General features: G+C 49.4%; 1 protein-coding gene and 2 long non-coding RNA genes across 8 annotated transcripts in view; 1 reads left to right on the top strand and 2 right to left on the bottom strand.

Moving 5' to 3' along the window:
• Positions 1–1,117, top strand: part of Chn1 (chimerin 1) — a 153,582-nt gene extending 152,465 nt beyond the window's left edge. For all 6 annotated transcript variants that reach the window (XM_052725346.1, XM_052725345.1, XM_052725344.1 and 3 more), the window contains one exon: positions 338–1,117. In XM_052725346.1, the coding sequence (XP_052581306.1) occupies positions 338–509 (172 nt within the window). In that variant the 3' untranslated portion in view covers positions 510–1,117. The remainder of the gene's footprint in view (positions 1–337) is intronic.
• A 10,832-nt stretch (positions 1,118–11,949) lies between these two features.
• LOC128102134 (uncharacterized) lies at positions 11,950–19,051 on the bottom strand. Its single transcript, XR_008215327.1, has 2 exons — positions 16,017–19,051; positions 11,950–14,065 (listed from the first exon to the last, which is right to left on the bottom strand). It is a non-coding gene; the product is annotated as an uncharacterized LOC128102134 (long non-coding RNA).
• Positions 19,052–25,163: 6,112 nt separating this feature from the next.
• Positions 25,164–27,528, bottom strand: LOC128102072 (uncharacterized). The gene is made up of 2 exons (XR_008215313.1): positions 27,414–27,528; positions 25,164–25,694 (listed from the first exon to the last, which is right to left on the bottom strand). It is a non-coding gene; the product is annotated as an uncharacterized LOC128102072 (long non-coding RNA).
• Positions 27,529–27,698: the final 170 nt, after the last annotated feature.

The following is a 27,698-nucleotide window of genomic DNA, read 5'->3' as shown; positions in this document are numbered from 1 at the left end:
TTCACTTGCAGAAAGGCCCAGGGGGAGCCAGAAAGCCAAAGGAAAGGGAGGGCCGACCTCTTCCTCCTCCACCTCCTCCATTTTTGGAAATATGTCTTAGAAGGAGAATCCACAAATATCTGAATGCACACAGTCCAGATGTGAGCCCCAGCAATCCCCGGGACTTTGAATTCTTTATCAGCATGACCTACTTCAAATGAGGTTACGTTCCTTGAAGTTTACGAGAAGCACAGAAAATAACTGGGGAGAGCTAGCTAGTGGACACAGACCTTGCTGTGGCTCTGGTTTTCATGGGTGCTCAGACTTGATGAAGACTCTGTTTCACTTGTGTTTTCAGAGTGACCCTTCACGAGAAGGAGAATCTGATGAGTGCAGAGAACCTTGGGATTGTGTTTGGTCCAACCCTCATGCGATCCCCAGAACTAGACCCAATGGCCGCCCTGAACGACATCCGCTATCAGAGACTCGTGGTGGAGCTGCTTATCAAAAATGAAGACATTTTATTCTAGAGTTTTAACTTGAGGAAGGAAGACATGTTTTACAGATGAAGGAATGGTTTCTAGTAATTTAATTAGCTTCACTAGCTGAATTGTTCCTTGGTTAGAGGTTTGGCCAAATACCCAGATTAAAATGAAGGAACTCCCTGTCTTTTCTGTAGCACCACACAGCTGTCCTTGTAAAACAGTGAGCACACGCCTTCCGGTTCTGGTCATCCTGGCTGTTCATCATGTTAAGAGACACTCAAGCTACTGCATGATTACCCTGTTTGGTGAGGAAACCCCCCATCAAGGAATCACAGACTTGTACCTGCACCGCCTCTCTGTCCTGGGTTGTCTGTGGTTGTCACCCAGCATGCTTCCCAGAGTAACTGTCATGACTTCGCTTTTGGGGTCCATGCCATCGGTTTCTGATGCTTGCACCCTCGCACACACATGCATAAGCAGTGCCCTGGCTGTAACCTCACCATCACTGTACCATACTCCAACTCCACACACTCCTTTCCAGCTTCTCTTTCTTCTCCTCGACCATAGTATTTCCTCTTCAGCAAAGGCAAGATGTGTTTCCAGCTCTGTTACTTCAGTAAGCTATCCTATCAATAAAAATGCACCACACAGTATTTTCTGTTAAATTATTGGTTTTCAGCTGTAAATTTATATTTTTACCTAGCATGCAGTTATTAATTTATTAAATTTGGCTTTTAGGAATCAAAACTGTTCATAGCTCTTTGTCTTGCCATGGGGAGAGGATAGTTAGAAAATCGTGTCTGGCATTTATTTGACAGCAGTCGCTGCCCCTCCCTGCCTGTGGTCACGGAGGTGTTGTGGTAATCTCCTAAAATAACTTAAACTGCCTGAAGTCAACATTCACTTCCTGGATTTATTTTTTTTTCTCCTATTACTCTAACAGAAAGCTGTGGTGTTTTCTCCACTTTGGGGGCAGTTTTCCTCTAAGATTCCTGAGGTGAAGAGGGCTCACTGAAAGGACGACTTCTGAGCACCTACCTAGTCTTTCTGGAACAGTGGGGGTCATGTGCTAAAGCTTGACCACACCGCTGAGATGAGTCACAAGCAGCTTGTCAGGCAGAGGAGTTCTGCACTCTATGCCAGGAGCCCGAGATCTGGGTCTGGGACTGTCAGCAGTCAGCCATGTGGCTTTGAGCAGACAACCGTCTCATTCTGTCTCTTGGACTGTTAGAAGGGCTCACACCTAGGACTGGAGTTCCATCCTGCTTTAAACAAAACAAAATTCATGTGGAGGCTCACACCTGTAATCCCAGCACTCGGGAGGAAGAAGTGGGAGGATGGAGTTCAGGGCCAGCCTCAGGTGCATGAGACTTGTCTCCAGCAAACAGTGGGACAGCTGAGCACAGCAGTGTACTATGGTCCTAGCTACTGGGGGGAGGGCCCTCGGGGCCAAAGGAGGAACAGCATTTGAGTCTAGGGTTCAAGACCAGACCAGGCAATATGGAGAAACTGGCTCAAAGTAAAAGGTAAAAATGAAATGCATTTCTGAGCTATCAAGTCTGCCTCAAAGCAATGGGAACTGATGGAAATGCAAGACTACATACTCTGCCCTAGGCTGTAGTGGGTACGTTGTTAGTTTGCTTTTTCACAACTGTTTACGTTGAGGGAGAGTGTGGCTCTTCAGGAATATTCCATCACAGCTGTCTTTTCAACCAGTGTCCTATGAAAAATGGCACCACACTGAGCAGTGTGGAACAGAACACGCAGATTGGTTAAGTACAGAGACTGACTGACGGAACGTAAATCACCTTCGAAGTGGAAACAAACCACAGGGCGGTGGGCAGAGTGCTGCTCACCTAGCAGGGCAGAGAATTTGAAAAACTACGCTGAAAAATAATGGTAAGTTACAGCCGTGAAGTTCATCCATATTTGCGCACACATCTCGCAGATCAGGGCCTTTTATTTGGGGAAAAAAACACAACACAGGAAGTTACACTGTCAAGGCATCTAAAAGAGCTGACCGGCTTCCTGGATTTTGAGATAGGATCTCTGTACCCAGTCTGGCCATGGGACCTACTATGTAGCAAGCAAGACTCAAACTTCCAGCAATCCTCCTGCCTCAGTCTTCAAAGTGCTGGGATTATAGGTATGAGTCATGTGCCAGGCCTCACAATACCTTTTTATTACCCTAAATTATCAGAGCCAATTTTTCCTGATTGCCCAAGTTTTGTAATTGACTGAATTGTGGTCCGAGGCTCCAAATCAACCCAAGCACTCAGAAGAGGTTACTGCAAGGCAAGATTTACTGCAGGGCAGCACAAAAGAGGGGTGAGGGGAGGGGCTGGTCAACCGTGACTGCAGAACAGTTGTGTGAGCTGAACTGCGACCCCAATACCAGTTGAAGCAAGTATTCAAGCACAAAAAAACACAAACTTTTGTTGCCAAGTTACAGTTAGAGTTTTCACCAATCAAGATTTAGAGACGAGGGGCTTCCCTGAATGTTGCATCCTTGTCAATTGACATGCAATGCAAGCTTTTCAGTCCAACCAGTCAGATTCATTTGTTCCTTCTATAGTTAGGAACAGTCATAATGTTTCTAGAGAACTAAAGATGCATAACGACTATTTCTATGGTTTAGGGATGAGGTGGGTCAGCTGTTGGAAGGTTCTCGGCTCCCCTAGTGACTTGGGAACCTGAACTTTGTTTCACCACACAGGTAAAATGGAATCTGAAGTCAAAATGGCGGCACTTAGGACAAGGTGCTTTTGCCTGTTCCCAACATTATGATTTAAGTAAGGCACTCTAAAAATAAATAAATAAATAAATAAATAAATAAGGCACCCTGCATTGCATGTGGTTGCCCTGACTTCACGTATGGATGGTCCTCCTTGGTCCCTTGTAATTCATTGGGAATTTTCCAAACTGTTAGATTTGCAAATGCATCCTACAGTGTCACTTGACATGATCCTCTGGTCCGTGTTTTCCCTGGAACCTGGAGCTGGGTGAGGCTTTGACCTATCTCCTGATTTAGAGACGGGGACTCAGTGTTTCCCAACCTCTCCTTCAACTTGTGACTTGAACGACCTTCCTGCCTCAGCCTCCTGAGTGGCTGGGACTGCAGACATGCAGCATGTGGGCTGCCAGAGGAGACCTGTGAAACCTTCACCTAAAAACTTCCATTGAACTGGTGTGGGTGCCGTCCATCCCTGGCTTGTTTATCTTATGTACGTGTGTGTTCTGTCTGCATGAATGTCTGTGTACATGTATGTGCCTGGTGCCCAAGGAGGCCAGAAGACGGCATTGGCTCCCCTGGAACAGGAGTTATAGGTGGTTGTGAGCCATCATGTGGGGGCTGGGAATCAAACACAGGTCCTCTGCAAGAGCCGCCAATGTTCTTAACCACTGAGCCATCTCTCCAGCCCTCCAGAGCTTTTGTTCTAAAGATCCGAAAATGTGCCCTTTTTGTTCTGTTTCAGAATTGCTAACTTGACTCCTCCAGGGACCACAGATCTGTTTCTCTCTGTCATGCCAAGTGTCAGAGAGGTACTGTGGTGGGTCAGTGGAGATTGTCATTGGGAAGAGCCTCAGAGCCCCAAGGCCTGTGTCTCCATCCTGTAGCCCAGGTTACAGACATGCCCTGGGCCTGTGAGTATGTGGTTGAGGAAACAGCAGCAGGCTGAAGACAACAGGGCTCTGAGTTGCTGATGGTAGCTGCCTCATGGTCCAGGCTGCTGATGCAGGAGAGTGAAATACAGGCTTACCCGTGCCGTTCCCTCTCAGCTGACTCCGCTCACCCCCACTCCCCAGAACCAACTGTCCCTTCTGCTGCTGCAGGAGACCCCCTCTGGTGAGTCAGCTCCTCACTGCCTAGCTTGCAGCAGCCAGAGCCTGTTCAAATTCTTCCCATAACTTCCTTCACACCTAAAACAAGGCCACATTCCTTGTCACGGCGATGAGACCAGCTGTGGCTGGACCCACTCCTGCCTCTCTAACCGCATCAGACTTAAGCATCCTCCTCACCTGAGCAACTTGGGAGGCAAGTTTTCAAGCCCCACTCCAAATTCCTAAGTTAAGGCCTGGAGTAGGGCCCAGGATTTCCATTTCTAACTACTTGGAGATGATGCAGACACTGTCCCAGGATCCCACTCTGGGAACCACTGGCCTAGGGTTTCTAGAGCCCAGCCGCCCATTAGATCACCACAGGTCAATGAAATCCGAGGGTATGTTGGCAAGGCCTGGGCAGACAGCATCCCCGGTAATTCTACATTCCCCCCCCCCCCCCCATCCCACAACAGTGGTTTGTGGTAGAGGTGATCAATAACTTCCAGAATTCTTCATACCCTGGCTGAGACTGAATTGTTCTGAGAGCTATCTGGTGGAACTCCTAAACCGATACCCCAAATACTGTTGCTTGACAAGTGAGTCAAGGATTGTGTACAGTTAGCACACACTCAAAAGCTGCTTCAGACTAAGGTCCCCTGAAAATTGACTTTTTAAGTTACAAGGCAGGAAGGAAAGAGGAAGGGAGGGAAGAAAGAGGAAAGGAAGGAGGAAGACAGGCTGGTCTGGGTTGCTCAGACAGATTTCTCCTCTCTCCCTCCGCTCCCCTCCTCTCTCTCTCCCTCTGGCTTGGCTCTGGCTTCCCAGGTTTCATAGTTAGCCATCTGCAGAGGAAGCTAGAGTCTTTTATATTGCAAACTCACACTGTTTCAGGTCTGAATGTGGGTTATAGAAAGAAAAAAACCCCGGCCTCTACCCCATGAACCACCATTTGTTTTCCTCCTCCTCCTTCTAGCTTCAGGGTGGAGAGACGCAAAGGGTTGGTGGGAGGTCATTCTGGAGAGTTTTCACAAGCAAGAAAGGCCCTGTGCCTAACACACACACATCAACTGCTCCATGGTTGAGTGTCAAGGAGTCTACCAATGACCCAGAAAGGGACAGGCCCTGCTTGGCTTTTGCCTGAGGTATAGAGAGATGTGCCTACCATCAGGCACTTCCTCTCCCCTCCAAAATCTGATCAAACACAAGGCAATACAGTATGGTGGTAGAGAAAGTCCATGGGATCTACCAGCAATACCACAGTCTCTTACTGGTATGTTCCTCCTGCACTGAAATCTGGTCCCAATCAAAGACAACCCCCAAACACACATGCTCAGCTCAGAGCACAACCAAGGATTTCTGTGGTATTACAGGGAAAGGCTACAGCTTGGGACTGGAGACCAAGCTTGCTGATTATAAATTCTGCTCTGTGGGCAAGAGGAATAGAGCACCACTGACCAGCCAGGCCTGAACCCCCGAATCACCCAAATTGAGGGCCTGCTTTTTATACCCACAACCAAGAGAGCTGTCCTGTGGTCTGTAGGGGTGGCCGCAAGGATGATGACTAGGTCTTGGGCCCCTCCCACGGGAAAGAGAGACCTCAGGAGAATGAGCAGCCTGCTTCTAGGCTGATCTGGTGCTGACAGCACCCTGCAAGGAAGGGCTTGTTCCCAAGAGATCAAAGCGGGAAACAGTGCCAACTCAAGGGGTCAGAGGATCTGTTCAAGGGAGCAAAGCATGAGAATGGAATCAGTGTCCTGGAGTTACCGAGCCTGAGCCCAAGCCCTGGCAGCCTCACAAGCTCAATTCAGCCACCCAACCTCAATAGGTCAATTAAAGAGACAATATATGGTGATAAGCAGAAAAGGGAGATCAAATCAATGTGACCACGTTGGAAAGAAGAAAAGAGGTCCAGTGATTCTCCCAAGTCCATCTTCAGGACCCTGACCCGGTTCAGTTCTAAACAGAAGGAATCAGCATGTATACCTGAGCAGTCCCAGTCAAGATGTGGTACTGCTCATCATCTGGACTCCAGTCTCTCCTGCTAGGTGGTCAGACAGTTAGGAGAACTGTCTGAATCTTCCAGGAGACAAGTTCCTTCTCTGACTGGCACCAGGTTTCGGCCTTGCCTTCTCCCAGCAAGCGATTCCTGGGGAAATTCCAATTCCTCAGGGTGTCTGTCGGATAGCCAAAGGGAGAGCCAAAGTGTCTCTAGAAGTCTTCATTTCTGCCAGGCAGTTACACCAGCTTTCGGTTTGCTTGTCTTGCTGTATCAAAGACTGAGCCTAGGCTGCCTACAGATGCACAAGCTCTCTACTGCTAAGCTACAACCCCAGGCTCCTCCCGCTCCTCCCCGTCCTCCCCGTCCTCCTCCATTTCCATCTCCTCCTCTGCTTCACTTTTTGAGGCAAGAGCTCAGTAAGTTTCTCCAGGTGGCACTGAGCTTTCTACAGGCCTTGGATTTAAGATGCCCTTCAGGCTGTGGCCTCTCTGGAGCACTGTAATCACATATCTGGACCGCCAAGCTGGCTAGTACTGGGCTCAACCAAATGGAGGACTCCAGGCTCGGGGGTTCCGGTGAGCAGTACTCTGCGGCTCTACCCCCTTCCCACATGTAACCCCACACTCAGGTGCATGAGCCCAGGACCTGGCTTCCCTCTCTAAATGAAGTTAGGAAAGAAAGTGGTAAAGAAAATGGATTTAATTATAGTTTGATCGAAGTGGGAAGAGATAAGCCTACGGCCATCATGTAATTTAAAAGGATAACTTTGTGATAGAGAGTAGAACACGTAAATTTGTGGATAGGCTATGAGTCCCTTCCTGGGGAAAGAAGACCTAGGCCTAGACTTTCTCCCCTCTCTGTTAGAAAATTTGTTTTATTCAAGTCTAGCTGAGGGAAATGAGGTCTTCAACATCTCCTAGTTTTAAAAGAGAGAAGAATTTCTGCTTCTTTGGTGATATTGATTGCACCCATTCAGGGCCTGGAAGAATTCTTCCTGTCTTTTTCTTTTCATATAAACCCATTCATCTTAAACGTGCTGATTTTCAAGAGGGAAAAAGATGATAATCTAGCCAGGCGGTGGTGGCACAGGCCTTTGATCCCAGCACTGAGAGTCAGAGGCAGCGGCAGCAGATCTTTGTGAGTTCGAGGCCAGCCTGGTCTATGGAGTGAGTTCCAGGACAGCCAGGGCTGTTACACAGAGAAACCTTGTCTCAGAAGAAAAAAAAAAAAAAGTCAAAAGATAAAAGATAATCTGATCATGAAGGGAGGGCACAAGGGGCTCTTTAAAGTAGCCCCATCTTGTCAGGGCTTCAGTATGGAAGCACATACTTGTCCCAGAATCCTGAAGGGCTGCAGGAAGGGCAGGGGCTTGCCTAAGTCTCACAGACTTCCAGGAGGCACTCTCCCTGCTCCATGTCAGGTGGCCCTCCCCACACAACGCTCGGAGAGAGGGCCCCAGAGGCCGCCCACTGTGTGGGCGCTGTCATCCATGTTCTGCTAGGAAGTGCTGATGTGCAAGGCTTGCCAACGGGTGGGTGACCTGGCAGAGATGTACGGTTGGTCGCAGTGGAATCTGGTTGCCATGGGGATGAGAGATTTTCTGCTCAAGCTGTTTGAGAAGCAAATTTTCCATTGAGTGTGTGTCTCACACTCACATCTTTCATTTTTTAAATATTTTGTTTTCTTTTCAAGAAGCATCAGGGGTGGGTTAAACATTAAAGGTCGAGTTATGCAGACCTGAAGGCTTCAGCTGTAATCCCAGCTCTCAGTAAACTGAGGCATGAGGATCAAAAAAAGCCAAGACCTTCCATCACCCATCAGCCCTGCCCCACCTCACTGCCACCCTCAACTGTGGTCGGTGGCTACTGTTTCTTTTTTTCTTCTTTTGAGACAGGGTTTCTCTGTGTTAACAGTCCTGGCTGTCAGGGAACTCTGTAGACCAGGCTGGCCTCGAACTCACGGAGATCCGCCTGCCTCTGCCTCCCACCCGGCTGTGGTGGCTACCTAAAGTCAAATAAATTAGTGATAGCTTTGCTCTTGATTAAAGGATCCTAGTGCTAATCGCCTCCCCAGAGGCAGCCTGATGTGGTGTCTGTCACCCTCCAGGGGCGCTCACCCTCCCAGACCTCTCTGCACCCCTTCCTACTTGAGTGGTTACGGGTCTTTGGGAGCACTGACCTGTCTCTGTCTCTTCAGTTTAGGTTTTTGTTTTCATATTCTTTCTCTTGTTTCTGTTTCTTCCCGAGTGAGAGGCTTGGTTAAGGCTTTGCTGGACTACAGAGTAAGTTCAAGGCCAACCAAGGCAATTTAACCGACCCTGTCTCGGAATAAAAGCTAAAAGGGAGGCATTGCTGAGACTCACTAGAATATCCTGCTGTTGCCCAGATTCAGGGTAATGCTGTGGCTGGGCAGGGCATCAGGGATCAGGCTCTGTGCGAGCTCCTGGCTGCTGCACACCTCTCTACCCTTGGTGACTGAGGCGGCGGCGCTGAGGCTTCTGACTCAACCTTTGTGTTTGTAGCCTGCGGGTAGCACAGCCGACCCGCACTCCCCATCATCTCGCAGCAGGGCAAGCAGTTCGGCCTGCAGCCTCAGCAGCTCCCTGTTGGGGGCCAGCGGGCGGTCCCCTAGGACCGTTCTGTTCAGTAATGACAGTTTCCGAGGGAGCTCCAGACCGCTGCACATCCGCATCTCCCTGCCATCAGGGCTGGGAGCCCCAGAGCTCACCGGGCGCGACCTTGTGCCTGCAGCCTGCTGCCTGAGAAGCGCGCTGCTGTCCGCTCTGGTCCACCCTCTTTCTTTCCCAATTCGTGAGTCCACGTTTTAAAAGCATCTTCTCGTAAGACTTTCCTTTTCTTTTTTCTTTCTTTCTTTCTTTTTCTTCTTTTTAGTTGTTCTGAAGCTATTGCACCCCCCTGCAGACTCCTTTTCTGCTGCCGTCACCCCTCAGAGCCTCCATGGGTCTCTCAGACTCCTCAGAACCGCCATCTTTGTTTTCCTCCGGGTTCTTTTTGTTTTGTTTTGTTTTTTTGTTTTTCGAGACAGGGTTTCTCTGTGTAGCTTTGCACCTTTCCTGGAACTCACTTGGTAGCCCAGGCTGGCCTTGAACTCACAAAGATCCGCCTGGCTCTGCCTCCCGAGTGCTGGGATTAAAGGCGTGCGCCACCACCGCCACCATCGCCCGGCTTCCTCCGGGTTCTTATATTCTAATCTTAATTGCTGATATTAGCTCTCAGATCACACATGACACTTTGCAAAACGGCTACAGAAGGGTTGCAGAGGCGACGAGTTCAAAGAGGTCTTAGTGGAGCCAGGGCAGGGGTGCTCCGGTCACAGAGCACACCAGGGTTGCTGCAGGTGTGTAGACCAGGTGTTTTACACTAGGTGTGTAGACCAGGTGTTTTACACCAGGTGTGTACACACCAGGTGTGACCACACCAGGTGTGACCCAGCTGGAAAGCTGCAGGAGGCGTGCAGATCGAGCGGACAGGAGGCACAGGACCAGGTCTGGATGTATGGGGAGTGATTCAGTAACGGAGCGGGTGTGTCAAGCAGCCAGGACCATGATGAGCTGGAGCTCTGAGGACAGTTTGGAACCCTCTGCCTACTGGTTCTTCCTGCACTGAGTGGTTGGATGACAGTGGGCCATCACAGACCACAGTGCTAAGTGTTAAGTGTTGTCTGTGGGCCATCACAGACCACAGTGCTAAGTGTTGTCTGTCTATTCCCTCTCTCTGTCTCTTTCTCTGTCTCTCTCTATGTGTCTCTCAGTCTCTCCCTCTCTCCCTATCTGTCTCTGTCTCTCTCTCTGTCTCTCCATGTGTCTCTCTGTCTCTGTCTCTCTCTCCCTGTCTCTCTCTCCCTCTCTCTCTTTCTGTCTGTCTGTCTCTGTCTCTCTGTCTCTCTCTCTCTCTCCATCCATCCAACATTTAACTCCAGATCCTCCTGCTGTGGGATGTCTTTCTGTATGCTATGAACGTGCGTTGCTCTGATTGGTTGATAAATAAAGCTGTTTGGCGAGTGGCGAGGCAGAGTAAGGTTAGGCGGGACATTCCAACCCGACAGAGAGGAGAAGAAAGGAGTGTGGGGCAGATGCTGTGAGCCACAGCCAGGAGAAGCAAGATGTGGAAATACTGGTAAGCCACGAAGCCACGTGGCCAGACATAGAATAAAGGACTGGGTTGAATTAAGTTATAAGAGCTAGTTAATAATGAGCCTGACCCATAGGCCATATAATTTGCAATTAATATTAAGCCTCTTAGTGGTTATTTTATAAGAGACTGTGGGAGGGGGAACTGGTGGGTTGGGGTGGGGGGGAATGGCAGGGCGGGACCAGGTAGGACCAGAGAAAATTACAGTACATCCTCCTACATCCATCTCCCACGTGCTAGGATTATAGGCCTGTGCCACTGTGCCCAGAAGTCATCCTTTTTTATGGAATTAAAATTGAGAAGGTACTGCCCCCTACATTGGTCTGGTAAGTCCTGTAAGCCTGGGGACCTGGTTTGTCCAACATGGTTTTAATATGCTCATATGTGCATATATGCCCAATCTACTTCACTGTATCTGTCGGTAATACCTTCCTACTTATAGCAAAAGGAAGTTTATCAAGTTTGTGGCCAGCAGCCCCCAATGATGCTCGCTCATGTCTCTTCCTCCTCCCAGCCTCCCCACAGCGCTGGGGTTATAAGCACATGAACAACCGTTCTGGAGATTTGAACTCAGGTCCTTGTACAGCAAGCACTCTTACGCACTCTTACGCTATCTCTCCGGCCCATCTCTTGATTGATACTGCATTGTTTCTACCTCTGTATGATGATGAATGATGCTACCACTGTGAACACCACTGTACAAGGATCTGTTTGAGGCTGCTCTCTGTTTCTTGGATATACCCCCAGAGGTAGAACTGCTGGATCGTGTGCTAGCTCGATCTATGTTTAACTTTTCGAGGAGCTGCCAAACTATTCCCCAAGCAAGCCCCTGTGGAGCCTTGATGAAGATGATTTTATAATAGAATTTGGCAGTAAGCATAATTGTATCAATTTTTAAATTCTCTCCTATTTACCTATTTTTCTCTGAGGGTTTCTACAAGTCCTTTTAGTTCATTTTTCTATTCTCTCTTTCACTATAACATACCTGAGGATGGTTCTGAATTGCGAATCTATTAATTGGTTAACCTGTGCTAGCAACAAGGTTGGGGATTATCAATTCATCCTCCCATTCTCTAAACCCTCTTGAGCCATACCATGGGTCCAACAAAAATTGATATCAGCTACCCATTTGTGGAGACCTTCATCCCGCTCTTCACCCTCAACCCATCTCCAGTGTGCCCCCCACCCACCCTGCCAGGAGCTTATGCAGACCCAGCCTACAGGATGCCACTGAGCTCCTCGGGTTGTGGTAATGCTTCTGCCTCTGCCGTTGATTTTCAGTCATTCCTATAGATGTCTCCGCCCTGTGCGCACACCACAGGATCTGTTACAAGACCAAACATGGAGCCTTCAGGACCCTCGCTAATATTTCCATTATGAATATTAAATATATTCCGAGAAACACATGGAGGCTGGAAGTGTGGCCTTCACGGGTCTCCAAGTGAGAGTACTTGCCTAGTATGGGCAAGATCCGGGGTTCAGTCTTTAACGCCACAAATAAATACATAATAGATGTAAACTCAGCAGTTTAATGAATAATTATAAAGCAAACATCCTTGTCACCACCACCAGGTTAAAGAGAACACTGTCCAGGACTCTTCATCCACCCTGGGAAACCTTGACCAGTGCTGACCCCTCCCCTCTCCGCCGGTTAGTCTTATTCTGAACTGTATCATTTCTCCCTGTGTGCCCTCTTTGAGGCGTGCATCCCTGAAGACACGGTTTTGTTTTGCTTGGCTTGAACTTCCCATTAAAGAAATGATGCTATCTTCGTTTTGCATTGGCTTTGTCCACTCAGCTGTGTGCCTGTGGGTGACATCCATGTCATTAGGTGCAATGGCACCTAACTGTGGTTAGCTGGTCTTCACAGCTGGATAATGTGCCATCCTGCAAAACCACTCTCTGTTTAGGGAACGTACGCTATGATTGTTGATAGGCCTTGGGTTCGAGCCAAGGACCCCTTGGAGAAAAGGACTTCCCATGATCTCTTTCACGGGTCTGCAGGGGACAGCATGTGCTGGGGTCGGGGTGGGAGTGTTTCTGTGTCCACTTTCAGCCCAACACGCACAGATGCTGGCCGTGGTAGTCTCACAGCTGCCTCAGGCAGGAGAGTGCCTGCTGGCTTTCCAATACAGGGAAAACCCTGCAAATCTGCCTGTGCTTTCTACAGGAGCCACAAACATCCGACATCCTTGACTTTGCAACCTCCAAACCTTGGGTATCTGTCCACACAGGGCAGCCAATCACGCAGCATCTGGGACACCTTGCTGCCCTTCCAGGAACTGTAAAAACTCCAGTTACAAGCCTGGCCAGCCAGTCATAAAAAAAGACTTCAAAGGCTCATGATGCCACTGGCTGTGAGTTCCAATGGCACCCGAGTGTCCTCCAAAGTTTTCCTCACTGCTCCCTGCGGAGTCCCACACTCAGCTGTGTTTGGCCAAAGTAACAGTGCTGGGCCTACCAGCCAGGACACTCAGGAACAAGGCAGGAGTACACATGAGAGGCACTGTCAGCACATAAAAGTTCATCAATACCGTCTGCTTGGAAAGGATACGTATGTGTGTACCTTATTATAAATTCTGAGTCATGGAGGTAAGTGCAAGGAAAAAAAAGCCCAGGCAAAATCACTTCTGATTCCACCACCTAGAAAGAAGCATTTCGTCAGTGTGGCTCTAGATATCTCTCAGTGCAAACGTGCAGACAGAGAGGTGGATGTGGATGAGATGAGGAGGAGTAGACACGCCAGCCATTGACCACAATCCGGATAAAATCCTATTGTACACATCATTTTAAAATAAAAGAAAAATGTATTTCCTTAAAGGCTAGTATCTGCTGTCTTCTTCCTCATAACGCAGAAGCCTGGAGATCACAAAACACAGATCTAAATCTAAATCAAAATTGCCTTCTACGACCAGAATATTCATTCCATTAATGTATCCACACGTGTGTCTCTGCCTGTACATGATCTATACTGTGTTCCCCCAAATGCCATATCTTGAAGCCCTCGTACCCAATGTGCCTACACGTAGAAACATGAGGTAACTAATCAAATGAGGTCACAGGGGCCTAATCCGAACTAACCAATGTCCTCAGAAGAAGCAAAGAAACCCCAAAGCTTGCTTGTCACGGAGGAACAACTATGGTGATGGAGTGAACAGGAGGCTGCCAGCCATGGAAGACAATGCTCCAGGAACTAACCCCACAGGCGCTCTGACCTTGGGGCTGCACTGTTCAGTCACCCCGTCCGTATGATTTGGGTATGGTAACTTAAGCAGCCCAGTCCTGCATCACAGTGTCTTCAGAATGCCTTTATCACAGTAGCAGAGCAGTGTACCGCCTCACGCAGTGTTCCGCCTCACCCACTGGCCATGCTGTGTCCAGATCCTCAGCGGGCCACTCAAAACCACACAGCAGCTGCACAGGCCTCCTGTCTCCACTCAGGCCGCAGTGAGAAGTGCATCTCAAGCTACTCCACCAGAGCCAAAAGGAGACAGCAGATAGTGCCTTGCTGGCCACGCAGCCAGGGGAACATTGAGCTTCTCAGCTTGGTGGTAAGTGGAGGTGTGCACCTGAAGTCAAAGGTGGCCAAACTGGTGGTTATTGTAGAAGAGCTGTCTGCATGGTTCAGCCTACAGAAAAGACCCAGGGCGGCAGCAATAGTAGTTAACACTATAGCCAGAATTTTAGCATCAGGACAATAAAATGCGTTGGTCCTCAGCTGCGCTGGATCTCTCAGATGGCCTCAGCCTCTGACATATCCAGGTCACAGCTGTCACAGCTGGTAAGAGGACACTTCAATCTTATGTTCTGTCTAGGCCCCAGCCATGTCTTCATGGATGTAGTGCCCTCTTCCTCCTGAGGTAACACCTATGCAGTCCTTACTCAGATATACACACTCGAGCCTTCACATCCACTGGCCCTACCAACCAAGGATTCAATAGACACAGAAGGGAAACTTCTAGAAGCTTCAAAAAAAAAGCAAGACTAGAATTATCCATTCACCAAGGACCATGAGGCATCCCTGTGAATGAAGCAAAGCAAAGGTATAACTGTTGGAGCCTCCCAGTGTCTCCACACACTAAGCTTCACCAGTGCCCATTGTTTGAACCTCATTGGTCTGGACTCTCATTCAAGGACTGTGAAATTGAGCCTGTGAGCTGCCTCTGGGCCAAACAAGTACAGGCCTTTTCTCCCTTGTCTCCGTTTCCTGAACAAGACAATACAGCAGCTGTTTACATGGCACTTGCATTAGGTATTATATGGAAATCAGAGACCATTTAAACAACACAGGAGTGTGTGTGTGTGTGTGTGTGTGTGTGTGTGTGTGTGTGTGTGTGTAGTTACACATAACTGTCATTTTGGTATCCAAGGGAGGAGAGGTTCTGGAACCAGTCACCTGCAAATACCAAGGGACTTAATGATACTTAGTGTATATAACAGTCCTTAAAGGTACGTAGTAAGCACAGTGCCTGAAGGAGATATGCTTTCAAGCGTGATTCAACCTGAACAGAGGGACCAGGAGGCTGGAGTTCCTCTTCAGGACACTGGGAAAAGCCCCTTTGTAAAATGAAGTTTCCCCCATGTGCACTCATGAAAAGATGTACCCCCTGAAAAGATGTGCATTAACAGTCAGTCAAAAATGCATCACCCCACGAGGCTCTCAGAGTTCAGCCTGTGGTTCAAAGTAAAGATCAGAGATACCAAAGTAAGACTATAATATTCACCTGGTTCAGATGGGACACCATCTGGTGTGGTACCTAAAAACCATAAGTGAACCAAAAGTAGATATCAAGTACCTGACTCCCATAGCTGTAGCGTCCTGAGACAAAATACGCTGCTCAAGTCGGCCCTGACTCAAGGAGTTCTGCTCCCCTGAGATCTCTTGTCTACCAGAACCAACCCAGGGACCAGGAGTGCAATAGTCACGTGCTTTACATGCAGATGCTCCAAAGGCCTTTAACAAGGCTGCGCAAGGCTGGGGCCACGGCTTCCTATCTTCTTCCTGATGCCCCGGAGAGGCGAGGCTGCATCTGAATGATGCTGAGGGCTTGCATTATCATCCCCAGGCCCTAAGCCCCCATCGACCCCAGTTTTCCTGGCTTCCCCTTCTTACCCAAGCCCCTGATGTGATCCCCATTCCCAGGCACCCCGACCCCACTTACTGACACCCCCTATCTCCAACTCCCATCCCTAGAACTGCCCCCACCGCAATCCCTTCATAATCCACTGGCCAAACTCTGTACTGGGAGGAGAAAGCTGTTCCCAAGCAGGACTCTATTTCAAACTGCGTCCTTCTAAAGGATGCTGAGCTCCAAAACCCGGAAGCTGCCTCTCTAGCCTGACTGCAGGGTTGTGCTTGGGGCAGGCAAGCTGTGGGAGCAGCGGTTCATATGTGTCTCGGCTACCTGCTCTTTACCCAGGTGCTGGGGGGTGGGAGGGACGGAAGGGGGTGCCTCTGTGTTCCTGCTCTGGCCCTGCTCTGTGGGGGCGGAGCAAGCTGGCTCGGCTCAGCTCTGCAGCAGCACCAGCTGGTGAGCTCTCCAGATCTTTCTCTACCCCCACGGCACCTCCTCCTCTCACCTAAAATGGGAGGAGAGAGGGGGAGGAAGGGCTGATTTTCCTCCTGGGCTGAATTTATCCCAACTGCATGCAGACCGGCTGTGGAAGCCTGGAGAAGACAAACAGAGAAAGCTTGTTAGAATTTTTCAGAACTCGCTTGGTGTTTCTCAGCCCCCTCGTTTTCTTCCTGCCTTCCAGGGGGAAGAGCTGTGCCCCACTCCTGCGGCTCCAAAGTGCATCTGAGGGGCGACTCCTGCCGCTCCAAAGTGCATCTGAGGGGCGCTCGCAGCTCGAGGCTGCCTACAGGCTTTCAAGCAACCTCAGACCCCGCGAAGATGTGTTTCAGCTTGATAAGTGCCTGTCATTTTTCTAACAGTTCTCAAGTTGGCCTTCGCTACTGTGATGCTAGCTCTCTGTTAGGTTTTAGATGTGCTGGTTCAGAAAGACACCAGGACAGATTACTGGTGACTCAGGACTTTGTTTGGTAATGTCATGGATAGAGAGATGGGGGTGGGCATCAGCATGGCAGAACCTCGGAGGATAGTTCAGGCCCTAGCATCAGAGAGATACAGCACGATCTGGTCTCTGGAGAGAATCAGAGCCACAATAAAGGAGGAAGGAGCTGTTTCTTAGACCTTTTGAGGAGGTTCACAGCAGAAGCCTGCAGCCACACTTTCTGATTCCAAGGCAGGAGACTGGGAAAAGGGTGGGGAACAGGATGTAGCACCCCTTGGATGCATACCCACTTCCTAAGTGAAATGTCTGGACACCCAAGACTCACAGAAAGTGTCCCAGTAGGGTGCCTGCCAAAGTAAGGTAGAAGAGGCCCTAGCTAACATACATTCTTAGACCTCAGCCTGCTCCTAAGCTTTCTCTAGAGCAACAGTATGTCTGCTTGTGTCTCCTGTTCTTGCTGTGGGATGTTCTCTATGCTGTGAATGTGTTGCTCTGATTGGTTAATAAATAAAGTGCTGATTGGCCAGTAGCCAGGCAGGAAGTATAGGCAGGACAAAGAGAGGAGAATTCTGGGAACAGGAAGGCTGAGTCAGGAAACGCTGCCACCCACCGCCATGAGAAGCAGATGTTAAGATACCAGTAAGCCACAAGCCACATGGCAACTTATAGATTAATAGAAATGGGTTAATTTAAGATATAAGAACTAGATAGCAAGAAGCCTGCCACGGCCATACAATTTTATAAGTAATATAAGCCTCTAAATGGTTATTTTATAAGTGGGCTGTGGAACTGCTGGGGCTTGGCGGGACCAGGAGAGAAACTCTCCAGCTACATGTTCTCCTTTCCCCGTGGAGGTTTGCGGGAGACAGAACAGCCCGGAGCGGGTAAGAGAAGTGAAGAGCTCAGATGTTCACCATGGAGCACACTAGGCCTGGACCAAGACACAGGCTACGGCCCAGAAAGGAAAGTCTTGGAAGGTCGAGACACCACCTTGCTCAACCCTCACTGTGGACCCTCGAAGATAATAAGCTGTTGGGTATTCTCCATTGGAAGGTGGTAGAGGCTGCTGGGTAGTAGACGGAGGTCCTGAGGAATTGAGTCAGGGTGTACTGGGTAATAGCCCATAGCCACGAAGAATGAGTTAGCCCCACCCCCCAGCCTAACTATTCTGTTCCACTTGTGGAAACAATATGCCCAAGTATCTAAAACAACCTACCTCATTCCTGGTCAAACAATACACGCACATGCACACGCACATGCACACGCGCACACACACACACACACACACACACACACACACACACACACACGCACACACACAGTGAGAGGGAGAGAGAGAGAGCTGTAACTTCCTAGTACCTACCTATGTATATGTCCCTGTCCCCAAGCTCCTCTAAATGCACTCAACTTTTGGCCTTGAGCATGTTTATTGCCTTACTGTGAGTCACAGGCCACTGAGGGACACCTGGTCTTGAGTGAGGAAACAGAGGTGTGGCGTGGCAGGAGCCAGGAGGGACCACTGCAAAGAGCAGTCACAACAGCTGTGTGTTCACACTGGCTTGGGACTCCTGAGTGACTGTGCCTGGCTGGCTGGGGCCAAGGCCTGAGGCTCACTCTCCAGACTTCCCGGTGACTCACCACAGGCCTCTCCCTTCCATCAACCTCACATAGCCCTTTCCCGCTGCTGACAGCTGACTTCCACAGACACTGTGCTCGGTGACCCTACCCACTTGTTCCCTTTTCTTTTCTTCTTTTCTTTTTTCTTTTTCTGAGATAAGGTGTCATTATCCAGTCCAGGCTGGCCTCCAATGCAGGATCCTCCTGCCTCAGCCTCCCAAGTGCTGTAATGACAGCATGGATTCATCACATCCAAGTCAACCATACTTCTTTCAGAATGCTATCTGCCTGTCCAAAGCCAGAGGCCCAGCCACCACACTCAGACCACCTAAAGCATCAGCTGTCAAGTTAAAAGGGTCTAAGGCCAGGGTTTGGTGGAGAGGGAGCGTGTATAAGCCACCAGGTCTTGCCCAGGCCCCTGCCACCCACTACTCCACCAGAACAGAAGCAAGGATTAGTGTGTTATGTGGGTAACTGAAGACACCTAAGACAAGGCCACCAATCAGAGTAAAGTTCAATGCCATTGGAAGTCCCTATACCAACCAGCTTTCTGCATGGCTTTTGAGCATTTGATTCAAGCCTAATGTCCTACTCTGGCAGATGCTTCTAAGTGGAGCTTTGTTACTATAAGCCAGGTGCCCAGAGACTGCAGTGACTCTCCAGCATTGTGGTCCATGTCACTATGACTGATGATCACCACCGTCATATTGACCAGTCAAAACTTAGGCACTGTCCTTTCTGCATTTGCCCTTTTCAGTGACGTTTATCCCTATGCCCAACCTGTTAGGGACTTCAGTCAATGTTGACAGTTCAAACCAACTCAGGGTGGGCCAGAACATCCTACTAAGCTTTGAAATGACTTGGCGTCTCAGGAGAGTCACAAAGAAGGATTCCTTAGTCTTTGGGAGAGAAGTCATACAAGATGTCAGATCAATCCTGGAGACTTGTGGGAGCCACTGAGAAACTGCTGGAATTAAGGCCTGAGCAAGTCTTTTGTCCCGTCCTGTTCCCCCCATCCCCCACCCCACCCCCACCCCCTGGAGCTGAGGACCAAACCAGGGCTAGGCAAGCACTCTACCGCTGGGCTAAATCCCCAACCCCGCAAGTCTTTTAAAATGATCTTTGAATAAAACAGTGATACCCTGAGACCCAGAGGCCTTGGGTAGACAGGAGCTGGTCTCCGATCATTAATGCCCGGAGCCTTGTAACTCACCCACATGGTAGGAGGCTCTAAGAGCGCACAGCCCCTCATGTCCCCGGAAACCCCTTCCTGATGACATCCACATGTGTCATCCTTCCACGGGGCTGATTAGCTGTAGAACGTGGTATTTCCATGTTCCCAGGATGCATCTGAGTTAGCTCTGTGGCTAATTGGGTTTGTATCTGCACCAGTGACATCAGAAAAGGGTTTTGTAGTCAATTATGTTCCTCTGGAACACACAGGAAGAGGTTGTCCTGTCAAAGCCCGGGCTGGTCTCTACCTTAATGAGGTGCCCAGACAAAGGCACCAAAGGACATTATTGTCCCTGAGTTCCTGTCTTTAGTGACTTCTGTTCAACAAGAAGCCGAGCTCCATCAGGGTGTGAGAGCTGGATCCCTGCTGCACCCTGGGACGGCCTGCCCCAGGAGCACATCCAAATGTGATCAGGTGCATTCGAGCTGCTTTCCAAAGTCAGCCCCAGGGAAACGAAACCCGCAGCTCTGGCCCAGCAGCCTAGCCACCCAGGGCTCCCTTTAACTGTCCCAAAGCCAGGAAATGGCCACTCACAAAGGCTGTTACAGCCCCCTCTGCTTCCATAACCCTCGCCACATGGCATACACCTGGAGGAAGAGACATGGAATGCTTCCACATTTCCACATGGGTGTTCCCCACCCCACTCCAGTCCAGAACAAATCATTCTTCAAATGTTTTAACATCCTGCGTGTGGGTGGAAGTGAAACTTACTTCTGTCTTCCGGAAGAGGCGGTCTGTTTATAGAAAAATCAGCAAGTTAGATGGCCCATTCGGAGCAGGGCTCTCGGCCACTCAGAAAATACAAGAGTCCTTGGCTTTTCTCTCCTCCTACCCCTGACTCCTGACTCTGCCTTGGGTCTTGGTGGGTCAACTGTCATTTTTTCAGAATACTAGAATTTTCCAAACCTCTGACCAAAGCCCTGGGGTCATTTCCTTTATCTAGTTTCACATTCTTTGCTCCACAGCGGCCAGACTGGGAGGAAATCGCTTCCTCTGGTGGGTAGCTGTCATGGGGGTGACAATCTGAAGGAACTTCTGTTACAAGCAGCCCTGGATGTGAACTGGCCTGTGGTCAGTCCCTGGGGAGGAGGGAGTCTACCCTAGGCCAGGCAGTGCCCAGCATGTGCTGTGCCAGCCCAGCCCTGTGCCTGAGGGCACCCTACCCTATGTTTGCCTCTAGGATCCCGTGGACTCCCTGTTAAAGTGGCGTGATGTGGTCCAGCCACTCCCAACATGGGAATAGGAACTGCACATTTCCTGCCTTTTATCTTCTGGGTGTTGGGGACAAATTTGTCCAAATGATCAAACCATAGCACCACCCCTGGGGCAAGGGCCAGAGTTGTGGCTCTGCTGTACAGAGAGGACTCCAAGAAAGATGTGCAGGCAGCCTTTGCAGATGGGAGAGGCATGCAAGGGATGGTGGACCAGGCACCATCTGCTCGCCGTAGGCCAACCCTCCTCAGGCTGAGGACATGGTACACAGCCTGTGTGGGGACACACACTACAGTTGTCACAGCCCAATTGCTAATTCTGGGTTCCTCCCTGGGAATACCGGGAAAACTTCACTGTGGAATTTTATCATTAACTGGTGAGCATCATGCCCACCCTTGACTGCTGCCCGAGTGGAGTTTTGGAAATGAGCCTAGCTTTGAAAAGGCAGATTGAGAACACAAACACAGACCACAAATGTATCAGGCGACTTTTAGGTGATGAAAATAATCTTGTAACAAATCAAACACGTCAGAATTTAGATCCCCAAACAGGTGTCCCAAGTGATTCCCCCTGGGGGTGGCAGGAACATAGGTCTATTTGCATTTATCCTGGTCTAATCCAGAGGGAAGAATTGCTTTGGTGAAGTGTGCCAATTGCCAAGCTCTGACCGCCTTGCTGAGTTTTCTTCTTAATCGTGCTTGTCCTTCCTCTCCGTTGCCCCACTGTACCTGGCCTGTCCCCCATCTTGGTCCTTGTCTGCATCGAAGTTTTCCCCCTTGGCCTCTCACCTCAAAGGTGCGGCAAGGATCTGGACGGTGCCACCTCCCAGGAAACACCGCTGTGTTCTCGCAGCAACTTCTCCTTCTCCCAACCTGCTTCCCAGGTCTCCCTTTGATTCCCTCCGCCCACAGACTTCCTTCCAACTTCCCGGGCTTAGTGCTTCTGCGTCTTTGCCCTTCACAAATCATAGGGGAGGAGGCAGATGGCCTGCTTCCTCTCTAGGAGGGAATCCACAGAGCCTCAGTTTTCACGTATATGGGCCAAGTGCATTCTACACATGGATGTGTGCCACTGAGGATGCTGGTCCCAGAGTCCCCCCCCCCGAGAATACATCCTTAGGTGGCTGTCCTAAAAAACAAGGTCTCTTCTCTTCAAGTCACGTGCTAATAGCCTTCGGACGGGAAGTGACTCCCCGCCCCCCCAGCCACCACTGCGCTGCCCTCCTAACCCGCCCTGTGCTTTCCCCTGGAAACAGTCTCCAGACAATTGCATTTTTAAGAAGTAGAGCTTGAAGTGCTCTGAGCAGGACAGGCGCATCATCCTTCTTACAGAATTAATTCCTGTTACGTCTGGAACCAGTCTGGCTGGAAGCAAAGACTATCATGGCCAAATCTCCCATTTGTGACTCCTCTGGCACTTTGTTGCCAACCCAAAAGCCTCTTAAATGTCCCTCATGTCTGTCTGGGCTCCCAGTATCCTGAGAAAGCGACTGAGGCAGGGGCCCTGTATACTGTTTTTTTCTCTTTGTTTTCTTTTCTGAAATTCTTTTTATTGCACTTGTTCATGTGTGTGTGCACATGTCGTGGTGTGTATGAGGTGGTCAGAGGACAATTTGTAAAAGCTGTTTTCTCTTTCCACCATGTGGGTCTTGCTCAGCAGCAGGTATCTTTGTTAGCTGATCCATCATGCTGGCCCACTGTGTGCTGTTTTAAGAATCAGTCCCTAGAAGTTGGAAGATAAAGCAGGAGAATCAGTAGTTCAAGGACAACCTCAGCTGCATAGCAGATTAGAGCCAGCCTAGACTACGAGAGACCCTGTCACCAAGCTCAGAGGGTCCCTGGAAGCTGTCCACTGCTCTGGGAATAGGGCCCCCAGCACCAGCCAAAGCTGTCTTTATTTTTCTTGAAATGCAAAACAAGCAATATGGAGTTGAATGTTATCAAAACAACATGAACTACTTCTGAAAGGAATTTTAGAGAAAAGGGCCAGTCTGCGTGAAATCAGCACAACCATTATCGCTTCTGTTACCGGAATCTGAGGTCTGCTGCTTCCTGGTCTGCTGCCAACCTGGTGGAGGGAGCAGGGGAGACCCCCCCCCATCTCAAGTCTCTATCCAGGGGGCAGAGGAGCCCCCATCTCAAGTCTCTATCTCAGGGGGCAGAGGAGACCCCCCATCTCAAGTCTCTATCTCAGGGAGCAGAGGAGACCCCCCATCTCAAGTCTCTATCTCAGGGGGCAGAGGAGACCCCCCATCTCAAGTCTCTATCCAGGGGGCAGAGGAGACCCCCATCTCAAGTCTCTACCTCAGGGGGGAGAGGAAACCCCCCCAATCTCAAGTCTCTACCTCAGAGGACAGAGGAGACCTCCCATCTCAAGTTTCTATCTCAGGGGGCAGAGGAGACCCCCCCCATCTCAAGTCTCTATCTCAGGGAGCAGAGGAGACCCCCCATCTTAAGTCTCTATCTCAGGGAGCATAGGAGACCCCCCATCTCAAGTCTCTACCTCAGAGGACAGAGGAGACCCCCATCTCAAGTCTCTACCTCAGGGGGGAGAGGAAACCCCCCAATCTCAAGTCTCTACCTCAGGGGGCAGAGGAGACCCCCATCTCAAGTCTCTATCTCAGGGGGCAGAGGAGACCCCCCCAATCTCAAGTCTCTACCTCAGGGGGCAGAGGAGATCCCCCATCTTAAGTCTCTATCTCAGGGAGCAGAGGAGACCCCCCATCTCAAGTCTCTATCTCAGGGGGCAGAGGAGACCCCCCATCTCAAGTCTCTATCTCAGGGGACAGAGGAGACCCCCATCTCAAGTCTCTATCTCAGGGGACAGAGGAGACCCCCATCTCAAGTCTCTATCTCAGGGGGCAGACGAGACCCCCATCTCAAGTCTCTATCCAGGGGACAGAGGAAACCCTCCCCATCTCAAGTCTCTACCTCAGGGGACAGAGGAGACCCCCCCATCTCAAGTCTCTTTCTCAGGGGACAGAGGAGACCCCCCATCTCAAGTCTCTATCCAGGGGTTTTAGGGTGCAGACAGCTTTTATAAGAGGGATGAAGAGAAGTCCAGACAGACAGTGGGCAGGAAGTCTAATGCTGGGTGAGGCTCCATCATCTAGAGGTGGGTTCTCTTTCCTTAGCACTTGAAGGACACTTCACAGTGGTGTTTGCTCTGCAGCAGCTGAGTACCCTAATGTTGATTAATACTTAGAGTGATATAATAACAATGTGTAAACCATGACTATGTCTGCTTGACTGTCAGACTTCCAGCCACAGGACAGCTGGTGACGCAGGGGAAACCATCCGAAGAGGCTTTGTCTGCAAGGAGAAAGCTTGTGCACACTCTTTCTTCCCCCCTTTCCTCAAACTCCCCCTCCCCACTTTTTCCGCTGAGGATAGAATTTAGGGCCTTGCACAAAAGCACCCTACCACCGAGCTATTAATACATTCCCAGACCTTAAAGTTTTGTGGGACAGGTGAAGGCAAGAGGACCAGGAGTTCAAGGACATCCTCAAGCTGCATAGCAAGTTGGAGCCTCGGCTACAGGAGACCCTGTCCTGAAGCAAGAAGGGTCTCTGGAATCCATCCACTGCTCTCTGGGAGTACGGGCTTCTCCTGGATAAAGGAGGGGAGAAAAGGACAGTTTCAAGTGAACCCCTGTTTTACACTGACATTTTGCAGATGGAGTGGAGGAGATAAGACATGGTATAGGGTTTGGCTGGGAGACTGTTTGGAAAAACATGGAATTTCCCCCGAGTCTAGCAGGACACTAACCTTCTGAGAAGCCCTGTCCTCCATCCTATTGGCTCTCATTTACACCCTCTGTCTTCCCCTTCCTCCTCCTCTTCTTTTTGGGGGTTGAGCACAGGCTACCTTACCGGGAGGGCAGGTGGGGCTGTTCCCTTCTCCCCATAGACAAAGCCTCTTCGGATGGTTTCCCCTGCATCACCAGCTGTCCTGTGGCTGGAAGTCTGGCAGCCGAGCAGACATAGTTCATGGTTTACACATTGTTATTATATCACTGTAAGTATTAATCAGCATTTGGGTTTTCGTCATAACATAGCTATTGCATAATTTTGTTTGCTTCATGGAAAATTAAATGAGGAATTGGCAGTACATTCAACAAACGGTTAAATTAATGTTTTTCCTCCAAGTCTTCAACAATAACCATCAGTGCTCCCAGCAGACTACTGTGTTTACCCAGAGGCCCCAGGTGCCCCGCCCCTACCTCTGGGAATTGCCAGGATGACCTGGATTGTGACAAAGTCCAGCACACAGAAGGGACTCCTAGAGGATAGTGATGTAAATAATACTGACTATGGGCCATGTACTAGGTGAATGAGGTCAACGTACTTAAAATTAGGGTGACAAATGAAAACAGTGCTTGGACTTGGGCTTGAAAAGTCTAGTTAGATGATTGTGGACCTGTTACCTGCATTCTAATTTATTACAAGAAGAAAGGACGACACACACCATCAATAAGCATGCGCTTTGCCCGCCCCCCCAACACCCATAGAGCCCTAACAATCCCACCCATGGCATGTTCACACACAAGCCCATCCCCCCGTCCCCCCCCCCCCCCCCCCCCCCCCCCCCCGTCATAGATACACTCCCAAGATGAGTCACATAGACTTCAGAAAACCATGACCGTGAGACTCTAAGCACTTGTCAAGTTTACTCTGGCCTTCTCTAAAGAAACATGCCCATGCCGGGCAGTGATGGCGCATGCCTTTGATCCCAGCACTTGGGAGGCAGAGGCAGGAGGAACTGAGTTTGAGGTCAGCCTGGTCTATAGAGTGAGATCCAGGACAGGCACCAAAACTACACAGAGAAATTCTGTATTGGGAAAAAAGAAAAAGAAAAAAGAAAAGAAAGAAAAGAAAAAGAAAAGAAACGTGCCCATGCATTTATCATTCTGCCAATTTAGAGCAAGCTTAGATCATGTTTGTGTGCAGAGTCCCCACAAACGTGCTCTACTCTGCAGCAGAAGCCCTTGGAAAGATTGCTTTGATCCCTTCCAGGCTGTTGCTCAAAGGGATTCAGGCCTTGGGCTGTCCCCTGGAGTCCCAGCTCCTTGGGCTGTCCCCTGGAGTCCCAGCTCTTCCATAGTTGTCCGTCTTTTAGCCACACGGATCTGCAGCCGTTAGAACTCTGCTCAGATGGTGGGTAGACAGCCAGGTCTGTTGTCTGAGAAGACAGGAGGAGGGAAAGCGGGTCCATTAATACTCCAGCACTGCTCTTACATGTGTTTGCAGCGTCTGCTTTACATATTCTGGGAGCACGGTAAGCGTTCACCTCTGGCAGTATTTTAGGAAGGTTTGATCACCACTCCAGTGCATAGTGAAAACAGTCATCATCCAGCTAGACACAGTTTCAAAGGTTGGAGACAGTCACAGTTGAAGATTCGAGTGTGTTTCTTGCATTAATGTCATTAATGGCACCGGAAGATTACAGGAAAATCCCATTGTGGAAAAAGACACCCAGGTTCAAAAATAACATTTAGGTGACTTCTTTACCTACGCAGTTCTTCCTGTGAGAAAACTCTTCAAAAGACAAAATTAAAAAAATAAAAATAAAAAATAATTAAAGCCGGGCGGTGCTGGTACACGCCTTTAATCCCAGCACTCGAAAGGCTGGGAGTTCGAGGCCAGCCTGGTCTACAGAGTGAGATCCAGGAAAAGGTCCAAAGCTACACAGAGAAACCCTGTCTCAAAAAACCAAAATAAATAAATAAATAAATAAATAATTTTTAAAAATTAAATTATCTGTCCCTGGTGAGGTAGATAAAAAATGCTGTACTATTAATGTAAGGTTTTTTAAGAATTCTTCATTAATTTTATTTTTTGATAGTTTTTGTCAGAGTGTCAACAGTAGAATATTCTTAGTCCAAATTGGAACTAATTAAAAGTTATTTGAGGAACCCAAGTGAGGAACAATGTTCACCATTTCACACCTCTCAGAATAGAAACGCAGGCAGCTGACAAATGGGGGCGAAATGCTCATGGTTTTGACTCTTCTAAATCACGGCAAAGACTAAAGTTTGCTTATGTAACTAACACAAATCCAGGATTCTACGTGGTCCAGGCTTTGCATTGGTCCAGACCAGGAAAAAAGTGAATAGAAAGCAAATCTTTTATCTCTCTTGAGAAAATGCCAAAAGTAAGAGTGTATTCTAAATATCTAGCAACGCTCCTTAAAATGAATACCCAGTCTCACTGTCGGTCCAGTTACTGCCTTCCTGCTTGCCCAGCCTCTGCACCTCACTCAGGTTCTTCCCTGAGCTAGCAAACCCGCCCCCATTCACTGTCATTCAGCGTGGCCTCCCAGGCACCAGCGTTTTCTGCAGACTGCTGTTACTGAGACCCTGCATAACAAAGAATAGTTCGTAATGAACTCTGGGAGGCAGGGTGTATTCAATTTTCGCAGGAGACCCCCTTTTCTTGGTCTGTGCCTGATCCAGGGAATGTGAAGAGCAAAGAGCAAGACCGAGAGAGCAGTGTCTGCCGGTCAAAGCATCTACCGCATCATCCAAGGGGTTCTGCCCAGCTGGAATTCCGGTTCACTGTTGTCTTAGTTAGGGTTTCTATCGCTGTGATAAAATACCATGACCCAAAGCAACGTGGGGGCAAAAAAGGTTTATTTGAGCTTAGAGTTCTGCGTCACAATGCATTACCAAAGGGAGTCCGGCAGGAACTCAAGCAGAGCAGGAACTCGAGGCAGGAAACCAAGCAGAGGCCACGGAGTGCTGCATGCCGGCTTGCTCCTCGTGCCTTGCTCTGCCTGCCTTTTGTTGTTGTTGTTGTTGTTGTTGTAATAGCACCCAGGACCACCAGCCCAGGGGTGGCACCACCCACAATGAGCTGGGCCCTCCCGGTCATAAATTAAGAAAACGCACAACAGGCTTACCCACAGGCCATTCAAGTCGGGGCATTTTCTCAATTGAGGAGTCCTCTTCTAAAATGATTCTATCTTGAGGCAAATTGACATAAAGTTTGCCGGCACAAATGAACAGGGAGACAGCAGGTCTCTGTCTGGCTTACTGATACTCCCCTTCCCCTATTCCTCTCATGGAAAAGGAGAGATTATAACTGGATAGGACGGCCGTGCTTATTGCTATGAACCGCACCGAGACTGGGAGACCCCTGATGAATTGGAAAGTCTGGTTTGTGTCTCATAGGAAGCATCATGTGA

The sequence above is a fragment of the Peromyscus californicus genome, unplaced genomic scaffold (assembly GCF_007827085.1).
Source record: "Peromyscus californicus insignis strain IS unplaced genomic scaffold, ASM782708v3 Scaffold_7__1_contigs__length_154581171, whole genome shotgun sequence".
NCBI lineage: Eukaryota > Metazoa > Chordata > Mammalia > Rodentia > Cricetidae > Peromyscus > Peromyscus californicus.
The sequence above is the reverse complement of the archived record's forward strand: the minus strand, read 5'-3'. Positions and strand labels throughout refer to the sequence as shown.